Consider the following 24566-nt stretch of genomic DNA (forward strand, 5'->3'; position numbering starts at 1 on the left):
ATAGGCCTACTGCAGCTCTGATTGGTTATGCTGCACCAGTCTGTTAGGAGTATGGGCTTAGTCTGACACAAATCCATATATGGCAATGGTCTTTTTGCATACAGTGATGTGTGTTTTGTCCTATATTTTTATTAAATGTATTTTTAATCCTAGCCCCCTATCCCCGCAGGAGTGTCACACCTTGATCTGTTTCACCTTTCTTTGTGATTGTCTCCACCCCCCTCCAGGTGGGGTGGAGACAATCACTATTACTATAAATAGTAACAATCACTATAAATAAACATTATCCTCTGTTTATTTATACCTCTGTTCTCTGTTTGTGCGTTGCCAGTTCGTCTTGTTTGTCAAGTCAACCAGCATTTTTGTTCCCTATTCCTGCTTTTCCCAGTCTCTCTTATTCTCGCCCTCTTGGTTTTGACCCTTGCCTGTCCTGACTCTGAGCCCGCTTGCCTGACCACTCTGCCTGCCCCTAACCCTGAGCCTGCCTGCCAACCTGTACCTTTGTCACACTTCTGGATTGTTGACCTCTGCCTACTCTGACCCTGCCTGCCAACCTGTACCTTTGCCACACCTCTGGATTGTTGACCTCTGCCTACCCTGAGCCTGCCTGCCAACCTGTACCTTTGCCCCACCTCTGGTTTACTGACCCCTGCCTACCCTGAGCCTGCCTGCCAACCTGTACCTTTGCCCCACCTCTGGTTTACTGACCCCTGCCTACCCTGAGCCTGCCTGCCGACCTGTACCGTTGCCCCACCTCTGGTTTACTGACCCCTGCCTGCCTTGACCTGTCTATTGCCTGCCCCTGTTGGATTATTAAACCATTGTCTATTCGACGTGTCTGCATCTGGGTCTTACCTTTATACCTGATAAGGAGGCCTTTTGCCTTTTTGTAGGCCGTCATTGTGAATAAGAATTTGTTCTTAACTGACTTGCCTAGTTAAAAAAAAAATATATATATATATATAGGCCTACTGCAGCTCTGATTGGTTATGCCGCACTGGTCTGTTTAGAGTAGGGGTTGCAATAGAATCCTACTCCAATGCTTTCTACCTACAACAAAATATCTTGTATAGTTTGTTTTGTTTCGGTATGTTACGTTGAAATGGCTTGTGTTGATTCGATCACAGTTGCCACAGTAAAGGGAAACATTGATAGTGTTAACTAACAGGGAAAACTCTAGAAAATTCAGTGAAGTTCAATCTTGTGCTTCTCTCTATGGGCTGATACAGTATTTCTTCTGTCCCAGGGAGTCCCAGGGGAGCTGCGTGGCAGTCTCAGGGCTACTGCACGTCCCGCTCGCAGCTTAGAGGGAACATTGGTGGCCACACAGTAGTGGGTAAACGGAGTACAGGAGGGGGATAAGCACACACCCCTGGGGGGCCCCCGTGTTGAGGGTCAGCATGGCGGAAGTGTTGTTGCCTACTCTCACCACCTGGGGTCGGCCCATCAGGAAGTCCAGGATCCAGTTGCAGAGGAAGGTGTTCATTCCCAGAGACCCGAGTTTGGTGACGAGCTTGGAGGACACTATGGTGTTAAACGCTGAGCTGTAGTCGATGAACAGCATTCTCACACAGGTATTACTCTTGTCGAGGTGGGAGAGGGCAGTGTGGAGTGCAATCGTCTGTAGATCTGTTGTGGCGGTTTTGAAAATTGGGGTGGGTGTAGGGTGTCTGGGATGATGGAGGTGATGTGTGCCATGACCAGCCTTTCAAAGCACTTCATGATTACAGATGAGTGCTACAGGGTGGTAGTCATTGTGGCAGGTAGCCTTAGTTCTTGGGAACAGGAATGATGGTGGTCATCATAAAACATGTGGGGATCACAGACTTGGACAAGGAGAGGTTGAAAATTACCATGATGAAGCCTGCCTGCTGGCCTGCGCATGCTCAGAGAAAGCGCCCTGGCATACCGTGTTGACCAGATTAAAGTGTTGACCATATTAATAAAATTACTTAGGTCGGCCTCGGAGAGCGAGATCACCCAGTCCTCAGGGACAGCGAGGGCCCTCGTGCACGGCTCTGTTGTTTTTGTCGAAGCATGCATAAACTGCATTGAGTTCGTCTGGTTGAGAGGCATCGTTGGGTAGTTCACAGCTCGGGCTTCCTTTGTAGTCCGTAAGGACGGTAGCCCCTACCACATGCGTCAAGCATCTTTACATAAGTATTCCACCTTTGTTCAGATATTGTCATTTTGCCTGCTTGATGGCTCTGTGGAAGTCACAGCGGGACTACTTGTTCGTATCCTCAGTCGTAGCCTCGGGGTTGGCTGCGATAGCCCTGTGAGCCGTAGCTCTGTCATTTAGTTATGCTTCTCAGTGTTAATCCAGGGCTTTTGTTTGGCAAAGCAGCGAACCTTCACTGTAGGGATGACGTCTGCGATGCATTTCCTGATGAAGCTGGTGAAGGTGGTTAGCGCGGAACATATTCCAGTCAGCGCTAGCAAAGTAGTCCTGCAGCATAGCCTCTGCTAAGGTAGACCATTTTCTACAGAGCGTGTCATGTCTACTTCCTGTTTGAGCTTCTGTTTGTAAACAGGAAGCAGGAGTATAGAGTCATGATCTGATTTGCTAAAAGGGGGACAAGGGAAGGCCTTGTATACTTGCCTGTGGGTATAGTAACTGTGGTCTAGGACTTTATTGCCCCTAGTGGCAAAGGAGGCTTTTGATGGAAGTTGGGCATCATGTGTCTTAGTGACGAGGAATTAAAATCACCGGCAACAAGAAAAGCAGCCTCTGTGTGCATGGTTTACTACTTGTACAGTTAATCAAGTGCCAGTTTGTTGTTGTCCTGAGGTGGAATATGTACACCAGTCATGATAACAGATAAACTCTCTCGGGAGGTAGAAGGGTCGGCATTTTGACCATCAGGTATTTCAAGACGGGTGAACAATAGGTTGAGACTTCCACTGCGCTGGAGTCTGCACACCATTTGTTGTTGATGAAGAGTCCTACCCCTCCTCCTCTGGATTTCCCTGAATCCGATGTCGTGTCCACTCAGTGGATGGAGAACCCATCGAGTTGGATAGCCATGGGTGGTATCTTGTCCGAAAGCCATGTTTCAGAAAAACTGAGAATACGGTTACGAGAGTCTTATTATCAAGTGACTTATTATTATTGGCCAATAGAATGGAGGGAAGAGGTGCCCGGTTTTCCATTCGCCTTAGTCTCATTAGGACGCCCTCTCTCCTACTTTTTGTGTTCAAAGTCAAAGTATGATATATTTGGGCTTGAAGTGGGAAATTAAAAGTGGGAAACTTCAGATTATTCTGTGTCAGAGCCATGTGTTTCCCCGATAAAATGATGTGCAGTTCTATCTGACAACTGCGTCAAAGATACTGGTCTTGCTAGGGCTGGCTTTAGTTACTTTGGGCCCACCTACACGCATCGGGCGTAGCACATGGGGATGTGTGAAACTTATTCCTCAGCCTGAAGTGTCCCCACTTGCGCCAGCGAATTGCTTGCTTTTTGTGTGGCGCCGACTGGTAAGACGCTTCAGGAGGACGGTTACGTGTGCTAGCAAGGCAGAGGTCCCGAGTTTGCGCCAGGTATGGGCTTAATCGGAAGGAAGTGGTACTCGCTAAGCAAGCAGCGTGGTGTCCTTTACACAGGCTCATTTACATCCTGTTTACAACCGGTTGCTACCTTGACTGCAATGCACTTCAACCTGGAGCTGTTGTATGGGCTGATGGTGAAACGGTGAGTAAGAAAATAGCTAATATTATTCTGATGAGCTACTGACGTTCACTTATATATCCATGGCTGCCAAAGTCACATTGAATGTGTGAAGTAAGCAGCCTAGCAAGGCACATGCTAGCCGAACGACTTATCACGGGCTAGCTTCATGGCTTATGTTACCTAGCTAACATTAGCTGGATAGCTAGCTACAGATCTTAATTTGAGCCAGTTTGCTACAGCAGGAAAATTATCTTCCAGCAACAGGAAATGTGAAGTATTATGTGAATTATAACTAATGGACATTTCTGTTGGGGTTTATACATTTTTCGTAAGTGAAAATCAAGTGAAAGTGGAAATTACAAACTTCAGAAGCCTTTTTAAACCTCAAATACACTACAAGTGTTAAATGCGTTGCAGGAAAGTTCTCCTGCAACAAGGTGATCAAATTAAGTTCCTACATCTGTAGTGACATCAAAAGTGGATGACGTGGATCGGTGAAATGTCAACACAGCTGGGACACCTTGTTGTTTCTGGATACATGTTATAATGCATGGCGCACTAAAGTAGCAGCAAGAGTAGGCCTATGGGTCACTAACTAGCTTAGTTAGCAGATTGTAACAGGCTGATGTGATGCTTCATTAGCCGTTACAGATTACATAGTGTTTGCCATAGCACAGAGAATTTTGGACCAACCTTAACTTGAAGATACTTCCTCAAGTCCCGACTTGGAAGACAACCAATGTCTTCTAAACATCCACATATAGTTTGCAGGGGGGTTCGTTAGAATTTAGAAAATGCTCCGTTATTAAATAAAATAAATGTTTTGCTCCTTGAAGTAATCCAACAATGTGAAAGCTACCATCTAGTCTATTTCAAATCTTATAATGACAGGTGAGTGTCATTATGGCGTGGGGTGTACACCTATCTCAATCAATGAGAGAAGATTTGAAATAGACAAGATGGCGTTGTACACATTGCTGGATTCCTTCCAAACATGCCTGTGTCTATGTGTTTTTTCAACAACAATTCAGCCGTATTGAAGTTTGTCCAGAAAAATGCAGTGTACACACGTTAGTATGTCACTGTCAATCACATCGTTACTCACACAAGCCCAGAAAATAGGTGATTTTTTCTTTCTAAAAACTGCAAATCAGATCCTAAATTAACCCCAGTTTCTATCCCCCTAAAATCCCTCCACCACCCAGGAGAAATAGAGTAGAGGATGTGAGGACTACAAGGCTGGACAATCATGGGTGTGGCTTGAGCCTGTCATTGATCTACATAGTTCCTATAAATGAAGCTGTACATTGATCCATGACAGACAGACAAGGTGACTATTCACTAACTCCGTCTACATATTTGTCTGTGTTTCATGAGTCACCAGACAACAACTATTCAGGGTCGTTGAAGTTTGTCCAGACAAATGCAGTGTACACATTCATTTGTGTAGCCTGTAAAGGTATATCACTGTCAATCACATCGATACCCAGAAAACTGAGAAAGATTATTCTCTCTCTCCAAAAAACAGCCAATCAGATCCTAAATTGACTCCATTTTCATCAGTCCATGATAGCTTGTTTGTCCACTTAATGATGAAATGCCTATGTATGTTATGTTGTGAATTTGAACATGAATTATGGCCCTATTTCAGATTACTCTGATGTTTTTAGTACGATGTACCCAATGATTAATGAAAACTTGCTCGGTAGGTCTATGTCCTCATTGTGGTTTTACAGACGTGTTTAATACATCTTATTTACACACTTTATTTGAATATTCATGAAATGCATATTGTTATATTTTGTAGCACTTAAATGTTTTTCCTTCGCCTCCAACCCCTTTCGATGCGTGGAACGGATGTGGGTGGGGCTAGGTCTACATAAGGGTGTTCATTTTTTTTTTTACTCACAAAAGCTCTGACGAAGGCAGTGAGGCCGATACGTAAAGCTCTGACGAAGGCCGTGAGGCCGATACGTAAGCTTATTAAAGATCAGTGATACTATCAAGAGCAGTGTGCGGTTTCCTTTTTCCTTCATCTAAAATAGAGCCCATAAAATGCGTTCCTGTTTTTCTTTTTATCAATCCCTTTGATGCAATTTTCACAAGTATGTGGTACATTTTCACAACTCTTAACATTTTTGACTCGACATTTAACTATTCAATGATGTCCGAGGGGAAAAAAACAGAGTTCATTGTTTGCAGTAACTTCTTTGTTGCTGTAATATCGTAAACAGATGTGGCTGTTTCACCATTAAGACGGTAGCGTCCCACCTGGCCAACATCAGGTGAAATTGCAGAGTGCGAAATTCAAACTACAGTGTTATAAATATTTAACTTTAATACATCAAAATAAAGCTTAACTTCTTGTTAGTCCAGCCGCTGTGTCAGATTGCAAAAAGGCTTTACGGTGAAAGCACACCATGCGATTATCTGAGGACAGCGCCCCGCATACAAAAGCATGAAAAACATATTTCAACCAGGCAGGTGCACCAGGAAAGTCAGAAATAGCGATATAATAAATGCCTTACCTTTGATGATCTTCTTCTGTTGGCACTCCAAAAGGTCCCAGATACATCACAAATGGTCCTTTTGTTCGATAATGTCCTTCTTTATATCCATAAAAACTCAGTTTAGCTGGCGCGCTTCAGTCAATAATCCACCCAGTTTCCCACCATCAAAATGCATACAAAATGAATACCAAACGTTACTAATAAACTTTTCCAAACAAGTCAAACAACATTTATAATCAAACCTTAGGTACCCTAATACGTAAATAAACGATAAAGTTTAAGACGGAGAATCGTTATTGTCTTTACCGGAGAAAAATACTAAAGAACGCACTCTCTTCCACGCGCTTGGAAACACTACAGCCAAAATGGGAGCCACTTAGAAAAACTAAAATTTCTGGCTCATTTTTCCTAAAACCAGCATGAAACGCTTTCTAAAGACTGTTGACATCTAGTGGAAGCCCTAGGAACTGCAATCTGGGAGGATTTAGGACCTATATACAGTATCTGCTTCACTCTCAGAGAAATAATTAGTACTGCTAGGTTTTACACAAATGTTTAATAACGAATTTTACAAATAATAAATCTGTGACCAATATTTAAAAACATGTGTTTTTTTAATCAATACAGTAATATGAGATCTGTATGTAGAACATTTACATTTGACATTTTAGTCATTTAGAAGATGCTCTTATCCAGAGACTTACAGTTAGTGCATTCATCTTAAGATAGCTAGGTGAGACAACCACATATCACAGTCAAATATACAGGATCCGAAAGTTCCATTCCAGCCGGACAATGGATATTCAGTACCTTCGGAAAGTACTCAGACCCCTTGACTTTTTCCACATTTTATTACGTTACAGCCGTATTCTAAAATTGATTAAGTCATTTTTTTATTTTGTAGTATACAAACATTCCATTCCACCTAAACAATGGATATATAGCTTTTTGCAAAATAAATCTGTGAATAAAAAAATACAAGAACAGTAATATTTTACACACACATGAAGGTACCCATAAGCAATCATTAATTATGAAAAAACACAAATATGAAAAATTGGTGGATATAGCGTTTTGGAAATACACTCTTCATACAGTATATAGTTTAAGAACTACTGAATACTGTACTGTAAAATTATATATTTTAAAATCATGAATATATCAATTGACATCAATTTACTTTGGAAGGTAAAACAACTATACCAAATCATATGAATGTGGCTGTAAATACTATATCGTCATCCTCCATCAGCCAGTGTGCTTCAATAGTACAAAGTGGAAAATGTCTCTGTTTGTACTACCATTTGGAGTTATGGTCCCAGCAAACATGACCCTATTGGCCCCATGTAGGTATTCAGTGGGCAAGGTGGGCACGGGCTAATCTACACCAAGCCCACACCGAACCAACAAGGGCTAACCTACACTAAGCCCACACCGAACCAACAAGGGCTAGCGTACACCGGCCCAACAAGGGCTAGCCTACACCAAGTCTACATCGGCCCAACAAGGGCTAACCTACACCAAGCCCACACCGGTCCAACAAGGGCTAGCCTAAACCAAGCCCACATCGGCCCAACAAGGGCTAACCTACACACTGGCCCAACATGGGCTAATCTACACCAAGCCCACACCGGCCCAACAAGGGCTAGCCTACACCAAGTCTACATCGGCCCAACAAGGGCTAGCCTACACCAAGCCCACACCGGTCCAACAAGGGCTAGCCTACACCAAGTCTACATCGGCCCAACAAGGGCTAGCCTACACCAAGTCTACATCGGCCCAACAAGGGCTAGCCTACACCAAGTCTACATCGGCCCAACAAGGGCTAACCTAAACCAAGCCCACACCGGCCCAACAAGGGCTAGCGTACACCGGCCCAACAAGGGCTAGCCTACACCAAGTCTACACTGGCCCAACATGGGCTAATCTACACCAAGCCCACAACGGTCCAACTAGGGCTAATCTACACACTGGCCCAACTAGGGTTAATCTACACACTGGCCCAACTAGGGCTAATCTACACCAAGCCCACACCGGTCCAACAAGGGCTAATCTACACCAAGCCCACACTGGCCCAACTAGGGCTAGCGTACACCGGCCCAACAAGGGCTAGCCTACACCAAGCCCACATCGGCCCAACAAGGGCTAATCTACACCAAGCCCACACAGGTTATCCCACACCTGCTCAACAAGGGCCATGAATGTTTTATTTATTATTTATTATTTATTATTTATTATTTATTATTGGTATTCTCAGGATGTCTTAACAAGTTTGTAACATAACAACCTCCCTTTCTTTTTTGCATTATACTGCCCCCCAAAAATAGGAATGATATGTGGGGGATCAAAGGACCATAAAGAATGGAAAATTGGTATTTACAGTACATTAAGGTAGTAATCACTGCAGGTTGTCCGGTTAAATAACTTTAAATAAATGTGCTCAAATAACAGTACAGAGCTATATAATGGTTATACAACATGCATACCATAGGGCGGCGCACAATTGGCCCAGCGTCGTCCGTGTTTGGCCGGGGTAGTCTGTCATTGTAAATAAGAATTTGTTCTTAACTGAATTTCCTAGTTAAATAAAGGTCACACATTATCATCAACTTCAGCAATTTACATTAATAATGAGAACAGATGAAAACATTTCCCAGTAATGGCAGGACGTATGCAATCTAGATTCTGTATTAAAGAGCACATGTAGGCTAACTAGTGATGTGGCATACAACCTTGCAATATGAGAGAAATAGTATTTGACCCCAGAGGCAATCTTTAGATTATGATTGATTAGCTAGTGAAGCGCCAGCTACTCAGATAGCTGATGGTGGGTTAAGCTTAAATCCTGCATACATGTTTTCACACAACGTGCAGGTATGCCCCACCTGCCGCATAGAGAGTTAGGCACGCTACATACACCCTCTTACTTGGCAAGACTCCTAAAAACGGCGTCCTAAAAACGCTCGCAGAGGCTTTCAAGACCAGACAGTATCCTTTGCATCACCACTTGAATTCCAGGTTTTATGAGCATCAGGAATGAGAACCCGTTGGGACATATTGCACAGTTGGGAGACAGCCAGGGGGAAAAAGGCATTATAGATTTTTATAACAAAGATATAGTCCTGTAACTGATATCGTGTTGAAGTGAGGCTGTACATGTTTTTTGGACAATTATTAAAGGCTGAATTCAAACTCGAGCATTAAAAGCATACCATAATTGACATACAGGTTGCCACAAAATAAAGGAAACACCAAAATAGTGTCTTAATAGGGTTGTTGGGCCACCACAAGCCGCCAGAACAGCTGCAATGCACCTTGGTATATATTCTACAAGTGTCTGGAACTCTATCAGAAGGATACGACACCGTTCTTCCCCGAGAAATTCCATAATTTGGTGTTTTGTTGATGTTGGTGGAAAACGCTGTCTCAGGCTCCGCTCCAGGACTTCTCATAAGTGTTCAATTGAGTTGAGATCTGATGACTGACACACGCACACACACACACACACACACACACACACACACACACACACACACACACACACACACACACACACACACACACACACACACACACACACACACACATCCTTTAAAACCCTATACTCCTTTGAGACCTCACTTTCAAAGTCCCTGAGATCTCTTCTTCTAGCCATGGTAGCCAAAATAATGGGCAACTGGGCATTTTTATACATGACCCTAAGCATGATGGGATGTTAATTGCTTAATTAACTCAGGAACCACACCTGTGTGGAAGCACATGTTTTCAATATACTCTGTATCCCTCATTAACTAAAAGTTTAAGCCATTGGGGGGACTTCTTTCAAGATTAATAAATTATTGACAAAGTATGTAGTTTGATAGGCAATTCATTGCATTTAAAGTTACGAGCGAAAAGAGACAAAAAAATACAATACAAGCACTTTTTAAAATATATATATATATATATATATATATAAACAGTTGAAGTCGGAAGTTTACACACACTTAGTTTGGAGTCAACCTTGTTAGTCAACCACTCCACAAATTTCTTGTTAACAAACTATAGTTTTGGCAAGTCGGTTAGGACATCTACTTGTGCATGACACAAGTAATTTTTCCAACAATTGTTTACAGACAGATTATTTCAGTTATAATTCAAAGTATCACAATTCCAGTGGGTCAGAAGTTTACATACACAAAGTTGACTGTGCCTTTAAACAGCTTGGAAAATTCCAGAAAATTATGTCATGGCTTTAGAAGCTTCTGATAGGCTAATTGACATCATTTGAGTCAATTGGAGGTGTACCCGTGGATGTATTTCAAGGCCTACCTTCAAACTCACTGCCTCTTTGCTTGACATCATGGGAAAATCAAAAGAAATCAGCTAAGACCTCAGAAAAATAATTGTAGACCTCCACAAGTCTGGTTCATCCATGGGAGCAATTTCCAAATGCCTGAAGGTACCACGTTCATCTGTACAAACAATAGTACGCATGTATAAACACCATGGGACCACGCAGCCGTCATACCGCTCAGGAAGGAGATGCGTTCTGTCTCCTAGAGATGAACGTACTTTGGTGTGAAAAGTGCAAATCAATCCCAGATCAACAGCAAAGGACCTTGTGAAGATGCTGGAGGAAACAGGTACAAAAGTATCTATATCCACAGTAAAACGAATCCTATATCAACATAACCTGAAAGGCCGCTCAGCAAGGAAGAAGCCACTTCTCCAAAACCGCCATAAAAAAGCCAGACTACGGTTTGCAACTGCACATGGTGACAAAGATCGTACTTTTTTGAGAAATGTCCTCTGGTCTGATGAAACAAAAATAGAACTGTTTGGCCATAAGGACCATTGTCATGTTTGGAGGAAAAAGGGGGAGGCTTGCAAGCCGAAGAACACCATCCCAACCGTGAAGCACAGGGGTGGCAGCATCATGTTGTGGGGGTGATTTGCTACAGGAGGGACTGGTGCACTTCACAAAATAGATGGAATCATGAGGGAGGAAAATTAGGTGGATGTGTTGAAGCAACATCTCAAGACATCAGTCAGGAAGTTAAAGCTTGGTCGCAAATGGGTCTTCCAAATGGACAATGACCCCAAGCATACTTCCAAAGTTGTGGCAAAATGGCTTAAGGACAACAAAGTCAAGGTATTGGAGTGGCCATCACAAAGCCCTGATCTCAATCATATAGAAAATGTGTGGGCAGAACTGAAAAAGAGTGTGTGAGCAAGGAGGCCTGCAAAACTGACTCAGTTACACCAGCTCTGTCAGGAGGAATGGGCCAAAATTAACCCAACTTGTTGTTGGAACCTTGTGGAAGGCTACCCAAAACTTTTGACCCAAGTTAAACAATTTAAAGGCAATGCTACCAAATACTAATTGAGTGTATTTAAGCTTCTGACCCACTGGGAATGTGATGAAAGAAATAAAAGCTGAAATAAATCATTCTCTCTACTATTATTCTGACATTTCACATTCTGAAAATAAAGTGGTGATCCTAACTGACCTAAGACAGGGAATTTTTACTAGGATTAAATGTCAGGAATTGTGAAAAACCGAGTTTAAATGTATTTGGTTAAGGTGTATGTAAACTTCCGACTTCAACTGTAAATATATATTTTTTTACCACCAATCAAAAGGGCAATTTTTCATAGTAAGGCAAAAGGGCACCCCGAGGGCTCTGTCTGAGTCACAAGCCTCGTCCTGTTCCTCCACTCCCTCAACCCCCCCCCTCCTCCCTCCCACTCCCTGGCTCCACAGTATATAAATCCAGATCTGCTTTCTTTGGGGAATCTACTCTCATAGACAGCTCTATCTCCCATTCTCTTACATCTGCTGCATATGCTGTGATCCTCAGCTGCACATCATGTCCGTGACTTGGTCCTCCAGGATGTCGGCCGGTGGTGGCCATGGCCTGTCTGGGGGAATAGGAGGCGGTGGAGCCAGGTTGGGCTTTGGCTTTGGGGGAGCTGGAGATGGCTTTGGGGGAGGTGGCAGTGGCTTTGGGGGAGGTGGCAGTGGCTTTGGGGGAGGTGGCAGTGGCTTTGGGGGAGGTGGCGGAGGAGGCTTGGGCATGGGGCTGGGCTTGGGAGGAGGACTGGCTATGGGGTCTGGGCTGGGGTTGGGTGGGGGAGCAGGGGGTGGGCTGGGTTTCGGTGGTGGCTTAGGTGGAGGTGGTGGTGGAGGTTATGGTGGAGGATATGGTGGAGGTTATGGTGGAGGTGGAGGTTATGGTGGAGGTTATGGTGGAGGTTATGGTGGAGGTTATGGTGGTGGTGGGGGTGGAGATCTGATGGCCAGTCCTGCCTTCGCTATGGGACGCACCATGGCAGCAGGGGGGATCGGTGGCGGGTCGGCCATGGCATTGGGTACCTCTCTGGGCCCAGCATTGGCTCCTATGCGGTCCCGGCAGGCAGAGAAGAACATGCTGTCCGGCCTCAACGAACGTTTCTCCTCGTACATGGGCAAAGTGAGAGTCCTCCAGCAGGAGAATGCCATCCTGGAGGCCAGACTGTCCCAGTTGTCGGGGGGTGCGGACATGGGGTCTCCAGAGTCCTCCAGCACCACCACAGCGGAGTACGAGGCTCAGCTCGGCGAGTACCGCGTTGCCCTGGAGACGCTCACCCTGGACACCATCAAACTGGAGATCGAGCTGGACAACGTTCGCGGCACTGCCCACGAACTCAAGGCCAAGTGAGTCTCCGTTTCACATATTTTATTTTAATATCTTAATATCTTTGTTAGAGTACAAGCACAATACAACTATAAATATCGTAACTTAGTTCACCTTTATTTAGCCAAATACTGTAAGTAATTGAACATTCAATAAACAGTTAATACTTTATTCGGTTGATAAAACTATATGGAAACTCTAAACGGTGATCCTTTAAGATTCCTCAATTTGTTGAAATTATGCCTCTTGACCGGATAGCTTTTATTTTGCATAGTACTTTTATCCTCGTCCCATATTCATGTGGCCCCATCTATAGACAAGCTTGACGGTTTGATGGAACTTCCTTGTACAGCTGAATGGTGCATTAAAAAGGGTTTTGCTGCATGGTGTTGCAGGTTTGACTTTGAGCAAGGGGTGAAGTTTCAGCTGGACTCTGACATTTCAGCTATGAAGAAGGTAAAGAGAGAAACAAAGAGGCATTTTTTACTGGGATACGGTGTACATTTTGCGGACATAATCCTCCTCCCCCATGACAAAATCCCCTACTCTCCCTCCGAATTTGTTCAGCGTGTAGATGTACCACTATCGCTCTCTCTTTCCAGGACATAGATATGGCATCTGAATTACGCATTGATTTGGATGCCAAGTACTCCAGCTTGAAGGACGAACTGGAATTTGTCACCAAGACACAGGAAGAGGTACAGAGAATTAAGTGTTTATGTTTATGAGTATAGTAAATTAGTATAGTAAATTAAGTATGAGTATAGTAAATGAACGATGTCATTATTTTGATATCTGGTTGTCGAAGTGTCTGTGTTCATCACACCTGACTCTCTGTCTACCCGACTCTCTGTCTACCTGACTCTGTTTAGCTGACTCTGTCTAGCTGACTCTGTCTAGCTGACTCTGTACATCACTGTCCACCTTCTATCCACACAGGAATTGTCCACTCTGCAGTTCAAACTGGGAACCAAGTCTATGGACACGTCTGTGTCCATGATCGAGGTTGACACGGTCAAGTCCTTCGACATCTCCACCGCTCTCAACAAGATCAGGGTGGAGTACGAGAAGTCTGTGCAGCAACACAGAGATGAGGCGGACGCCTACTACAAACTGAAGGTTCTTCAACAATTTACTGCACCTATCTAACTGCCTACCCTGGCCTTGCCTGTCTGTCTGTCTAGCCTGGCCTGTCTGTCTGTCTGCCTACCCTGGCCTTGCCTGTCTGTCTGTCTACCCTGGCCTTGCCTGTCTGTCTGTCTAGCCTGGCCTGTCTGTCTGTCTGTCTGTCTGTCTCTGTCTAACTGCCATTAACATCTGCTAACCATGTGTATGTGACTAATAAAATTTGATTTGATTTGATTTGATTTGATTACCCTGGCCTTACCTGTCTGTCTGTTTAGCCTGGCCTGTCTGTCTGTCTGCCTACCCTGGCCTTGCCTGTCTGTCTGCCTACCCTGGCCTTGCCTGTCTGTCTGTCTATCCTGGCCTTGCCTGTCTGTCTGTCTAGCCTGGCCTGTCTGTCTGTCTGTCTGTCTGTCTGTCTGTCTGTCTGTCTGTCTGTCTGTCTGTCTCTGTCTAACTGCCTACCCTGGCCTTGCCTGTCTGTCTGTCTCTGTCTGTCGGTCTGTCTCTGTCTGTCTGTCTACCCTGTCTGTCTGTCTGTCTGTCTGTCTGTCTGTCTGTCTGTCTGTCTGTCTGTCTGTCTGTCTGTCTGTCTGTCTGTCTGTCTGTCTGTCTGTCTGTCTGTCTACCCTGGCCTTGCCTGTCTGTCTGTCTACCCTGGCCTGGCCTACCCTGGCCTACCCTACCCTACCCTGGCCTGTCTGTCTGTCTGTCTGTCTGTCTGTCTGTCTGTCTGTCTGTCTGTCATAACAAAGCATACTTTTTTATACTTTCGTTTAAATGAGCTAATCCCAAAGAACGTAAATAGTGTTTTAACAGGGAGCGTCTCTCTCCTCTTGCAGATGGAAGAGATACAGACCGCTACTGCCAAGAGTTCGGAGGCTGTCTCAGAGGCCAAGATGGAAATCTCAGGGGCCCGGAAGGAGCTGCAGGCTTTCGGTCTAGAGCTCCAAGGCCTGGTCACTGCAGTGAGTGGGACCCTCCATCTTACTACTTCACCTCACACACACACAAAAAAACAACCCTCTTTACAGTAAAGTTTTGGGGGTGGGAGGGGACACCTAACATCTTGATCTCAAAGTCTTGGTCTTATCTCCCGAGTGGCGCAGCGGTCTAAGGCACTGCATTTCACTGCTAGAGGTGTCACTACAGACCCCGGTTCGATTTCAGGCTGTATCACAACCGGTTGTGATTTGGGAGTCCCATAGGGCAGCGCACAATTGGCCCAGTGTCGTCTGGGTTTGGCAAGGGGTAGGCTGTCATTGTAAATAAGAATTTGTTCTCAACTGAATTCCCTAGTTAAATACATGCAAATAAAATGCCTCACTGTGACCACATGGAGAATCTCCACCAGAGTGCTATCACAAGTCCAATTTCAGAAGAGAAACCACCTGCAGTAAAACATCTGAGTAAGACCTTGTGCAAAACGTACCTCAGCCAACAAAGCAAAAAAACATTTTTCACACGGTTCGCCAGCTACACCGACTGTTTAACTGCTGTTTCAGTACACTGCTTCCCAGCAGATCACCGTCAGACTTTATGATAAATCACGTCAGGAAGTAGTATGCAGAAGACACAGGAAGTGGTTGAATCAGTATCTGGTTCTCTGAGTGACAGGAAAGTCCCACAGATGACACCAGCTCTGAATGTGCCAGACAGACTTCCTCAGAGAGGAATTCATTTGCAGTTTTTTTTTTTCTGTTGAAAGAAAATGCTGTTCCTTTCTTAAACAAGAGATGATTTTCACTGTCTAAAGATCTTTGCTCATCCAAGACATTACAACATGCAAATACAATAGGTACTATAGATAAATACTGGTGTAGAATTCATCATCTCTCTAATTATTCCCCAGCTCACTCAACTCTCTACTTTCCATGTAATCCCTGTCTTTCTTTCGTCTCCCTCTCTCTCTTTCTCCTCTTTCCATTCCTCTCCCATTCCCACACCCTCTCTTCTCCTCTTTCCATTCCTCTCCCATTCCCACACCCTCTCTTCTCCTCTTTCCATTCCTCTCCCATTCCCACACCCTCTCTTCTCCTCTTTCCATTACTCTCCCATTCCCACACCCTCTCTTTCTCCTCTTTCCATTCCTCTCCCATTCCCACACCATCTCTTCTCCTCTTCCCATTCCTCTCCCATTCCCACACCCTCTCTTCTCCTCTTCCCATTCCTCTCCCATTCCCACACCCTCTCTTTCTCCTCTTTCCATTCCTCTCCCATTCCCATTCCCACACCCTCTCTTCTCCTCTTCCCATTCATCTCCCATTCCCACACCCTCTCTTTCTCCTCTTCCCATTCCGCTCCCATTCCCACACCCTCTCTTCTCCTCTTCCCATTCCTCTCCCATTCCCACACCCTCTCTTCTCCTCTTCCCATTCCCACACCCTCTCTTTCTCCTCTTTCCATTCCTCTCCCATTCCCACACCCTCACTTCACTTCCCATTCATCTCCCATTCCCACACCCTCTCTTCTCCTCTTCCCTGTCTCACTTCATCTTTTCGCACATAATCTCCTTCACTCTTTTACCCTCCTACCTTACTCTGTCCGTAATCCCCGCCCTCACACTCCTCCATTCCTCTGCTCTCTCTCCACCCCTCTCTCCAGAACATGTCCGCCCTCACACTCCTCCATTCCTCTGCTCTCTCTCCACCCCTCTCTCCAGAACATGTCCCTGGAGCAGAGCTTGGCAGAAGCCCATGCCCAGTCAAGCATGGGCGTGGCCGGGTACCAGGGTCAGACCGCCAGCTTGACGTTGGCCATCGAGGTGGCCAAAAATGACCTCCACAAGCAGATCATGGCCTACCAGGAGCTTCTGGACGTCAAGCTGGCTCTAGACGTGGAGATCTCCACTTACAGAACCCTGCTGGAAGGAGACCACTTCAAGTCAGTACAATCAGTACATACAGTATTAAAAGGATACTGTGAGATTCTGGCAAAGAATGTGTTATTCTACTTCCACAGAATCAGATTTGTATTTGTATTTATTATGGATAAATAATTAGAATAAGGCTGCCAAGGCAGCAGCTACTCTTCTTGGGGTCCAGCAAGGCAATAAGGCAATGAAAGCAGCTATACAAGTTATAAAAGTTGTGGATACCATTTTTATGTCTCTGCGTTCAGTTTGAATAAACTGGTGTAGATGAAGGCACGTGTACTGTTTTTTTAGTCCAATTTAACCTAATATAATGTCATCTAAAAATGAGGAGGGTGTTAACGGTCATATTTTCACTCTTTTTCCTCCAGATTACCTGAGACATCCGGATTTACAGCATCTTCCTACAGTTTCTCGGGTGAGAAACATTTGAAACAAGGGAGTATAGTGGAGGTGAATAGAGTGGCCAAAAATACCACGTGGGAAAATACAACCCAAAATGGCGGTGCGAGCACCCATAGGCTGTCAGTGAGTGGCGACTTTTTAACCCCCCCCCCCCTAAAAAAGTACCCAAATGGATGACCTCACAACAGTAAAAAAATAAAAATCCTATATCTATTTTTTCATTTGACTAATCGATTTATCGAGAAATCTTAACTAATCCATTGTGGAGATGTCCCAGTCAGACCTCCTGATGGATGATTTATCTGTAGGACCACTGGAGCTGGCATGGAAGGGGCAGGAGGTCTGGGGAGTGTGGAGGGCAGGTGTAGTGTAGGGGGCAGGAGTACTGGGGAGTGTGGAGGGAGAGTGTAGGGGGCAGGAGTACTGGGGAGTGTGGAGGGAGAGTGTAGGGGGCAGGAGTACTGGGGAGTGTGGAGGGAGAGTGTAGGGGTAGTGTAGGGGGCAGGACTACTGGGGAGTGTGGAGGGCAGGTGTAATGTAGGAGGCAGGAGTACTGGGGAGTGTGGAGGGAGAGTGTAGGGGTAGTGTAGGGGGCAGGTGTATTGGGGAGTGTGGACGGCAGGTGTAGTGGAGGGGGCAGGAATACTGGGGAGTGTAGAGGGCAGGTGTAGTGGAGGGGGCAGGAATACTGGGGAGTGTGGAGGGCAGGTGTAGTGGAGGGGGCAGGAATACTGGGGAGTGTGGAGGGAGAGTGTAGTGTAGGGGGCAGGAATACTGGGGAGTGTGGAGGGAGAGTGTAGTGTAGGGGGCAGGTGTACTGGGGAGTGTGGAGGGCAGGTGTAGTGGAGGGGGCAGGAATACTGGGGAGTGTGGAGGGAGAGTGTAGTGTAGGGGGCAGGAGTACTGGGGAGTGTAGAGGTAGTGTAGGGGGCAGGAATACTGGGGAGTGTGGAGGGAGAGTGTAGTGTAGGGGGCAGGAGTACTGGGGAGTGTGGAGGGAGAGTGTAGTGTAGGGGGAAGGAATACTGGGGAGTGTGGAGGGAGAGTGTAGTGTAGGGGGCAGGAATACTGGGGAGTGTGGAGGGAGAGTGTAGTGTAGGGGGCAGGAATACTGGGGAGTGTGGAGGGAGAGTGTAGTGTAGGGGGCAGGAATACTGGGGAGTGTGGAGGGAGAGTGTAGTGTAGGGGGCAGGAATACTGGGGAGTGTGGAGGGAGAGTGTGGTGTAGGGGGCAAGAGTACTGGGGAGTGTGGAGGGAGAATGTAGTGTAGGGGGCAGGAATACTGGGGAGTGTGGAGGGAGAGTGTAGTGTAGGGGGCAGGAATACTGGGGAGTGTGGAGGGAGAGTGTAGGGGGCAGGAGTACTGGGGAGTGTGGAGGGCAGGTGTAGTGGAGGGGGCAGGAATACTGGGGAGTGTGGAGGGCAGGTGTAGTGGAGGGGGCAGGAATACTGGGGAGTGTGGAGGGCAGGTGTAGTGGAGGGGGCAGGAATACTGGGGAGTGTAGAGGGCAGTAGTATTGGGGAGTGTGGAGGGAGAGTGTAGGGGGCAGGAGTACTGGGGAGTGTGGAGGGAGAGTGTAGGGGGCAGGAGTACTGGGGAGTGTGGAGGGAGAGTGTAGGGGTAGTGTAGGGGGCAGGAGTACTGGGGAGTGTGGACGGCAGGTGTATTGTAGAGGGCAGTAGTACTGGGGAGTGTGGAGGGAGAGTGTAGAGGGCAGTAGTACTGGGGAGTGTGGAGGGAGAGTGTAGGGGGCAGGAGTACTGGGGAGTGTGGAGGGCAGGTGTAGTGGAGGGGGCAGTAGTATTGAGGAGTGTGGCGGGCAGGTGTAGTGGAGGGGGCAGGAGTACTGGGGAGTGTGGAGGGCAGGTGTAGTGGAGGGGGCAGTAGTATTGGGGAGTGTGGCGGGCAGGTGTAGTGGAGGGGGCAGTAGTATTGGGGAGTGTGGAGGGCAGGTGTAGTGTAGGGGGCAGGAGTACTGGGGAGTGTGGAGGGAGAGTGTAGAGGGCAGTATTATTGGGGAGTGTGGAGGGAGAGTGTAGGGGCAGGAGTACTGGGGAGTGTGGTGGGCAGGTGTAGGGGGCAGGAGTACTGGGGAGTGTGGTGGGCAGGTGTAGGGGGCAGGAGTACTGGGGAGTGTGGAGGGAGAGTGTACAGGGTAGACAGAGCCCTCATTCACCTCCACATTTCCATCCTGCAGGCTGGGACGCTCCCCGCTCCAGCACTCCTCAGGGCTCCCCTTTACCTCCCCTACCCAGGCTAGATACAAAGGCAAGTTCACACACATAGAGGGAGCCTCAGGGTAGGAGAATGGGAAACTACCCTTCTGGTCATATTATTTTCTCCGCTGAAGTCTGTAACACCTTTAGCAAGATGGGGAAGTTGCTGAACAGCTTTTTTTTTTTTTTTGGTCACAACAGCTCATGAGTACAAATGTGTGAATATGGCTTAACAAGGTATCTCCCTCGCTATCTCTTCTGTGCTCTTTCTCTATCCCCTCATCTGATTTTCCTTTCATATCTGTCTTTCTAGCTGGAGGTGGAGGAGGGGGAATTCAAGTTAAAGAGATCATAACAGGTCAGTAACATGTATAACATGTGTTATAACATGTGGGGAATCCAGGTGAAAGCTATGATCCATTATTGATGTCACCTGTTAAATCCACTTCATATCAGTGTAGACGAAGGGGAGGAGACAGCTTAGAGAAGGATTTTTAACCCTTGAGACAATTGAGACATGGATTGTGCATGTGTGCCATTCAGAGGGTGAAAGGGCAGACAAAATATTTAAGTGCCTTTGGAACAGGGTATGGTAATAGTTTCCAGTGTGTATCAAGAATGGTCCACCACCCAAAGGACATCCAGCCAACTTGACACAACTGTGGGAAGCTTTGGAGTCAATATGGGCCAGCATCCCTGTGATACGCTTCAGACACCTTGTAGAGTTCATACCCTGACGAATTGAGGCTGTTCTGAATATATTAGGAAGGTGTTCTTAATGTTTTGTACACTCTGTGTAACGTTACATGCCTTCTACAAGTCAATACGTCATCACGTAAAGCCATTAGTCAATACACACCGGGTATACAAAAACCATGGCACACCTTTCCTAATATTGAGGGTAATTCTGATGCCAAATCTAATTCCAGTATTACCCTAACATTTGTAATATTGATTTTTTTGTTGTACTTCACTCACTTTGCTCCCCTTAGAACACACAGAGACCTCTCTGATCTCTGACACCGCATCCGCAGACGAATCTGAATCCACCTGATTCCACCAGGGTACCTTTGGAACGTTGGACGCTCAGATGCTAAAGCAACTCTTTTTAACCTAACCCTCTCTAGCTTCTCTAGCTTCTCTGTCAATCTATCCCCCCCCCCCCCCCCACTTTCCCTGATTTATAGACGACACAATAAACGTTGCATCTTTACATCTGACCCCCCCTGCTCATTTATGTTGGCTCTGTTACATTATAAGGTCTTGGAGATGTTACTATAATTTTCTATATATGTTTTTCAAACTCATATAATTTTACATGTGGATGTGTGACTGAGTGTCTGTGCACTCATTAATTTACTGTGTTTTGATTAGAAATGGCATAATTACGTTAGTTGCATAACTATTTGTTTTTGTGAGTAGAAACAGGATAGTTGGAGGGTGCATGTGAGAATGTCTGTGTGTGTGTGTACACTTCTCTCTGTCATCTCTATCCTGTTCCTCAAATATCGTTATTTTTGTGGTCTGTGCTTGGCATGCAAAGGCCCCAGATAAAGTACACCATACGATGTTCAAAACAGGACAGCCAACCCCCACACGCAACTGCTGTGAAAGTTTGTCACGCTACACAGGAAGTCATACACAGTTATTATACAGGACGGACTGTTGTCACGACAACCCTGTTGTGCGTAGGGTGTTTGTTCATTTAAAGTTTGTTAAAAAAACAAATTCACTGGTTAAAATCTATTCATTTATTTAATATTAGTTAAGAACCTGCAGCTATACTGCATGTTTTAGCAAACAATTATCTAAGATTATTATTATATATATATATTATATAGTATTAGCTTATTGTAGGTCATTATAGTGTTCATTGTACATGACAATGGAACAATTACAAATTTACACAATTCGTTTTATTATTACGGTGTAATTAATGATGTACCGTAAGTACAATGTAATACGTTTTGTAATTACTCATATGAGCAGGTAGTTTTCTGTTTATGTTTCACAGACGACATCTACACACACGTCTGGTGTGAGTAGAGATTACAAATGTGTTATGCCCGGAGATAATATTTTTTTTTATATATTTGCCCATTTTTGTATAACGTTATAGTAATACTGCAAAGTGTTACCAAAATTACAAACTTCAAAATATGTTTTAAAAGTACTGCAAGAAAGCATTAGGAAAGATGAACTAACTATTGAAAAAGGTGTAATAAAACAAATTATGCTTTGGCTCGTTATACTTGGGAAGCTTCTGTAGGTGCTGTATTTTCTCAGTACTCTTAGAGCTGCCAATATAATTCAAAAAGATGTGTCTAGGACCTCCTTGCCTTGCTGCTAGGTTTCTAACCACGTCGTATTTTTGGCTACTAGCTTTGGCCACAGTTTCCCCCCCGCTTGTTCTTCACTTTCTGTTTGTGACGACATGTGGTTACCAAGGTTACACGTTTGGAAGAAGAAGAGAGAAAAAAAAAGAAAAAAAGGTGAGATCGAAATAACATTTTGTGACAATAGTTTACAAAAGTGGGTATTGGCTACATTGCATGCCGTTGATATGAAAAATAAAATGTAAAATTAGACCTAAGTAGGTTTAGATAAATAACCTACTTCAATATAAATCATTAACAATGGTATTCTGTAGCCACAGTTTTTTTGTTGTCTGTGAATATCTTGAATGAACCGTTATGGCATCCCCTTTTTACCAAACTTGTGCAAGCATTAGAAAATAAGTTATACTGTCATCAGTATCATTTCCACAGGATTGCAGCTTCTTTTTTTTTCTTTCTACAAAATATTGTAAAAAGTTCAATAAACTTTATTCGGTTGAATAGCTGCCCATTTCGGTGCTCTCAAGGAGTTGCTCAACCTTTTGAGCAGAGGCTGAGGGCTCTGTGATTGGTACTGCTATCTTTACCCACACCAGACGTGTGCACGAGTGCGTCATGTGTGTGTCATGTCCTCTGTGAACATAAACAGAAAACTAAGATTTGCCCACACTGACCCACTTCCTCTTCCTCTGATGTGCACCATTCTCCTCGGAATGTAAACAGATGCCAAATCGATGGCATTGTTCACCAATGGAAATGTCAGGTCACAATGACATGTTTGTTGACATTGCTAGGGCAATATTAGGACATACAAACTTTCAATGACATTATACTTCCTATGATGGAAGTCGCTACTCCCATACTCGACAGCGATGGACCCAATGCAGCTATAACCTCTATTATAAACTGCGGGGTTCGAGCCCTGAATGCTGATTGGCTGACAGCCGTGGCATATCAGACCGTATACCACGGGTATGAGAAAACATTTCCTTTTAATGCTGTTATTACGTTGGTAACCAGTTTAGAATAGCAATAAGGCACTTCGGGGGGCTACGGCCAATATACCACGGCTAAGGGCTGTATCCAGGCACTCCGCGTTGCGTCGTGCTTAAGAAAGGCCCTTAGCCGTGGTATATTGGCCATATACCACAACCCCTTGGGCCATATTGCTTAAGTATACCATCAGCTCCCAATAGAGTTGCAGACGTTTTGAGCGTTGTTGTTGTTGTTGATTGTGTTCAAAGACGGTGTGGAGGGACAAACGTGACCTTTCTTTCCTGGAAGCTATTTCAAGTTGACCACAGGATGATGTAATCTTAGAGTCAGATGTGCATGTAGCAGAGAAGCACACAGCAAAACAAACATATGTAGACCGGTCAGAAAGTACTCAGACCCCTGGACTTTTCCCACGTTTTGTTACATTACAGCCTTATTCTAAAAAGGTCTCTTTCCCTTCATCAATCTACACACAATACCCCATAATGACAAAGCAAAAACAGGATTTTAGAAATGTTTGCAAATGTATAAATAAATAAATGGAAATATCACATTTACATAAGTATTCAGACCTTTTACTCAGTACTTTGTTGAAGCACCTTTGGCAGCGATTAAAGCCTTAAGTCTTCTTGGGTCTGATGCTACGAGCTTGGCACACCTGTATTTGGTGAGTTTCTCCCATTCTTCTCTGCAGATCCTCTCAAGCTCTGTCAGGTTGGATGGGGAGCGTCGCTGCATAGCTATTTTCAGGTCTCTCCAGAGATGTTTGATTTGGTACGACCTCCGGCTGAGCCACTCAATGACATTCAGAGACTTCCCGAAGCCACTCCTGCGTCGTCTTGACTGTGGGCTTAGGGTCGTTGTCCTGTTGGAAGGTGAACCTTCACCCCAGTCTGAGGTCCTGAGTGCTCTGAAGAAGGTTTTCATCAAGGATCTCTCTGTACTTTGCTCTGTTCATCTTTCCCTAGATCCTGACGAGTCTCTCAGTCCCTGCTGCTGAAAAACATCCCCACAGCATGATGCTGCCACCACCATGCTTCACCGTAGGAATGGTATTGGCCAGGTTTCCTCCAGACGTGACGCTTGGCATTCAAGCCAAAGAGTTCAATTTTGGTTTCATCAGACAAGAGAGTCTTGTTTCTCATGGTCTGAGAGTCCTTTAGGTGCCTTTTGGCAAACTCCAAGTGGGTTGTCATGTGCCTTTTACTGAAGAGTCGCTTCCGTCTGGCCACCCTACCATAAAGGCCTGATTGGTGGAGTGCTGCAGAGATGGTTGTCCTTCTGGAAGGTTCTCCCATCTCCACAGGGGAACTCTAGAGCTCTGTCAGAGTGACCATCGGGTTCTTGGTCACCTCCCTGACCAAGATCCTTCTCTCCCGATTGCTCAGTTTGGCCGGGCGGCCAGCTCTAGGAAGAGTCTTGGTGGTTCCAAACTTATTCCATTTAAGAATGACGGAGGCCATTGTGTTCTTGAGGGCCTTCAATGCTGCATAAATGTTTTGGTAGCCTTCCCCAGATTTGTGCCTCGACACAGTTTTGTCTCGGAGCTCTACGGACAATTCCTTCAACCTCATGGCTTAGTTTTTGCTCTGACATGCACTGTCAACTGTGGGACCTTATATAGACAGGTGTGTGTGCCTTTCCAAATCATGTCCAATCAATTTAATTTACAATAGGTGGACTCCAATCAAGTTGTAGACACATCTCAAGGATGATCAATGGAAACATGATGAGCCTGAGCTCAATTTCAAGCGTATGCAACTTATGTAAAT

The 24566-nt window shown here is 45.2% G+C and overlaps 1 protein-coding gene across 2 annotated transcripts; it reads left to right on the forward strand.

Moving 5' to 3' along the window:
* The first annotated feature begins 12347 nt into the window (after positions 1–12347).
* On the forward strand, positions 12348–20675 carry LOC139559928 (thread biopolymer filament subunit gamma). 2 transcript variants are annotated; one of them, XM_071376396.1, is made up of 9 exons: positions 12348–12862; positions 13238–13298; positions 13445–13540; positions 13782–13961; positions 14810–14935; positions 16630–16850; positions 17211–17292; positions 19776–19820; positions 20455–20675. In XM_071376396.1, the coding sequence occupies exons 1-8, from the start codon at positions 12462–12464 to the stop codon at positions 19815–19817; spliced, it is 1209 nt and encodes a 402-aa protein (XP_071232497.1). In that variant the 5' UTR covers positions 12348–12461; the 3' UTR covers positions 19818–19820; positions 20455–20675. The 2 variants fall into 2 exon arrangements, with proteins under 2 accessions (XP_071232497.1, XP_071232496.1); XM_071376395.1 differs by having other exon boundaries at positions 17211–17257.
* The last annotated feature ends 3891 nt before the right edge of the window (positions 20676–24566 follow it).

This window comes from Salvelinus alpinus, chromosome 30, assembly GCF_045679555.1.
Source record: "Salvelinus alpinus chromosome 30, SLU_Salpinus.1, whole genome shotgun sequence".
Taxonomy (NCBI): domain Eukaryota; kingdom Metazoa; phylum Chordata; class Actinopteri; order Salmoniformes; family Salmonidae; genus Salvelinus; species Salvelinus alpinus.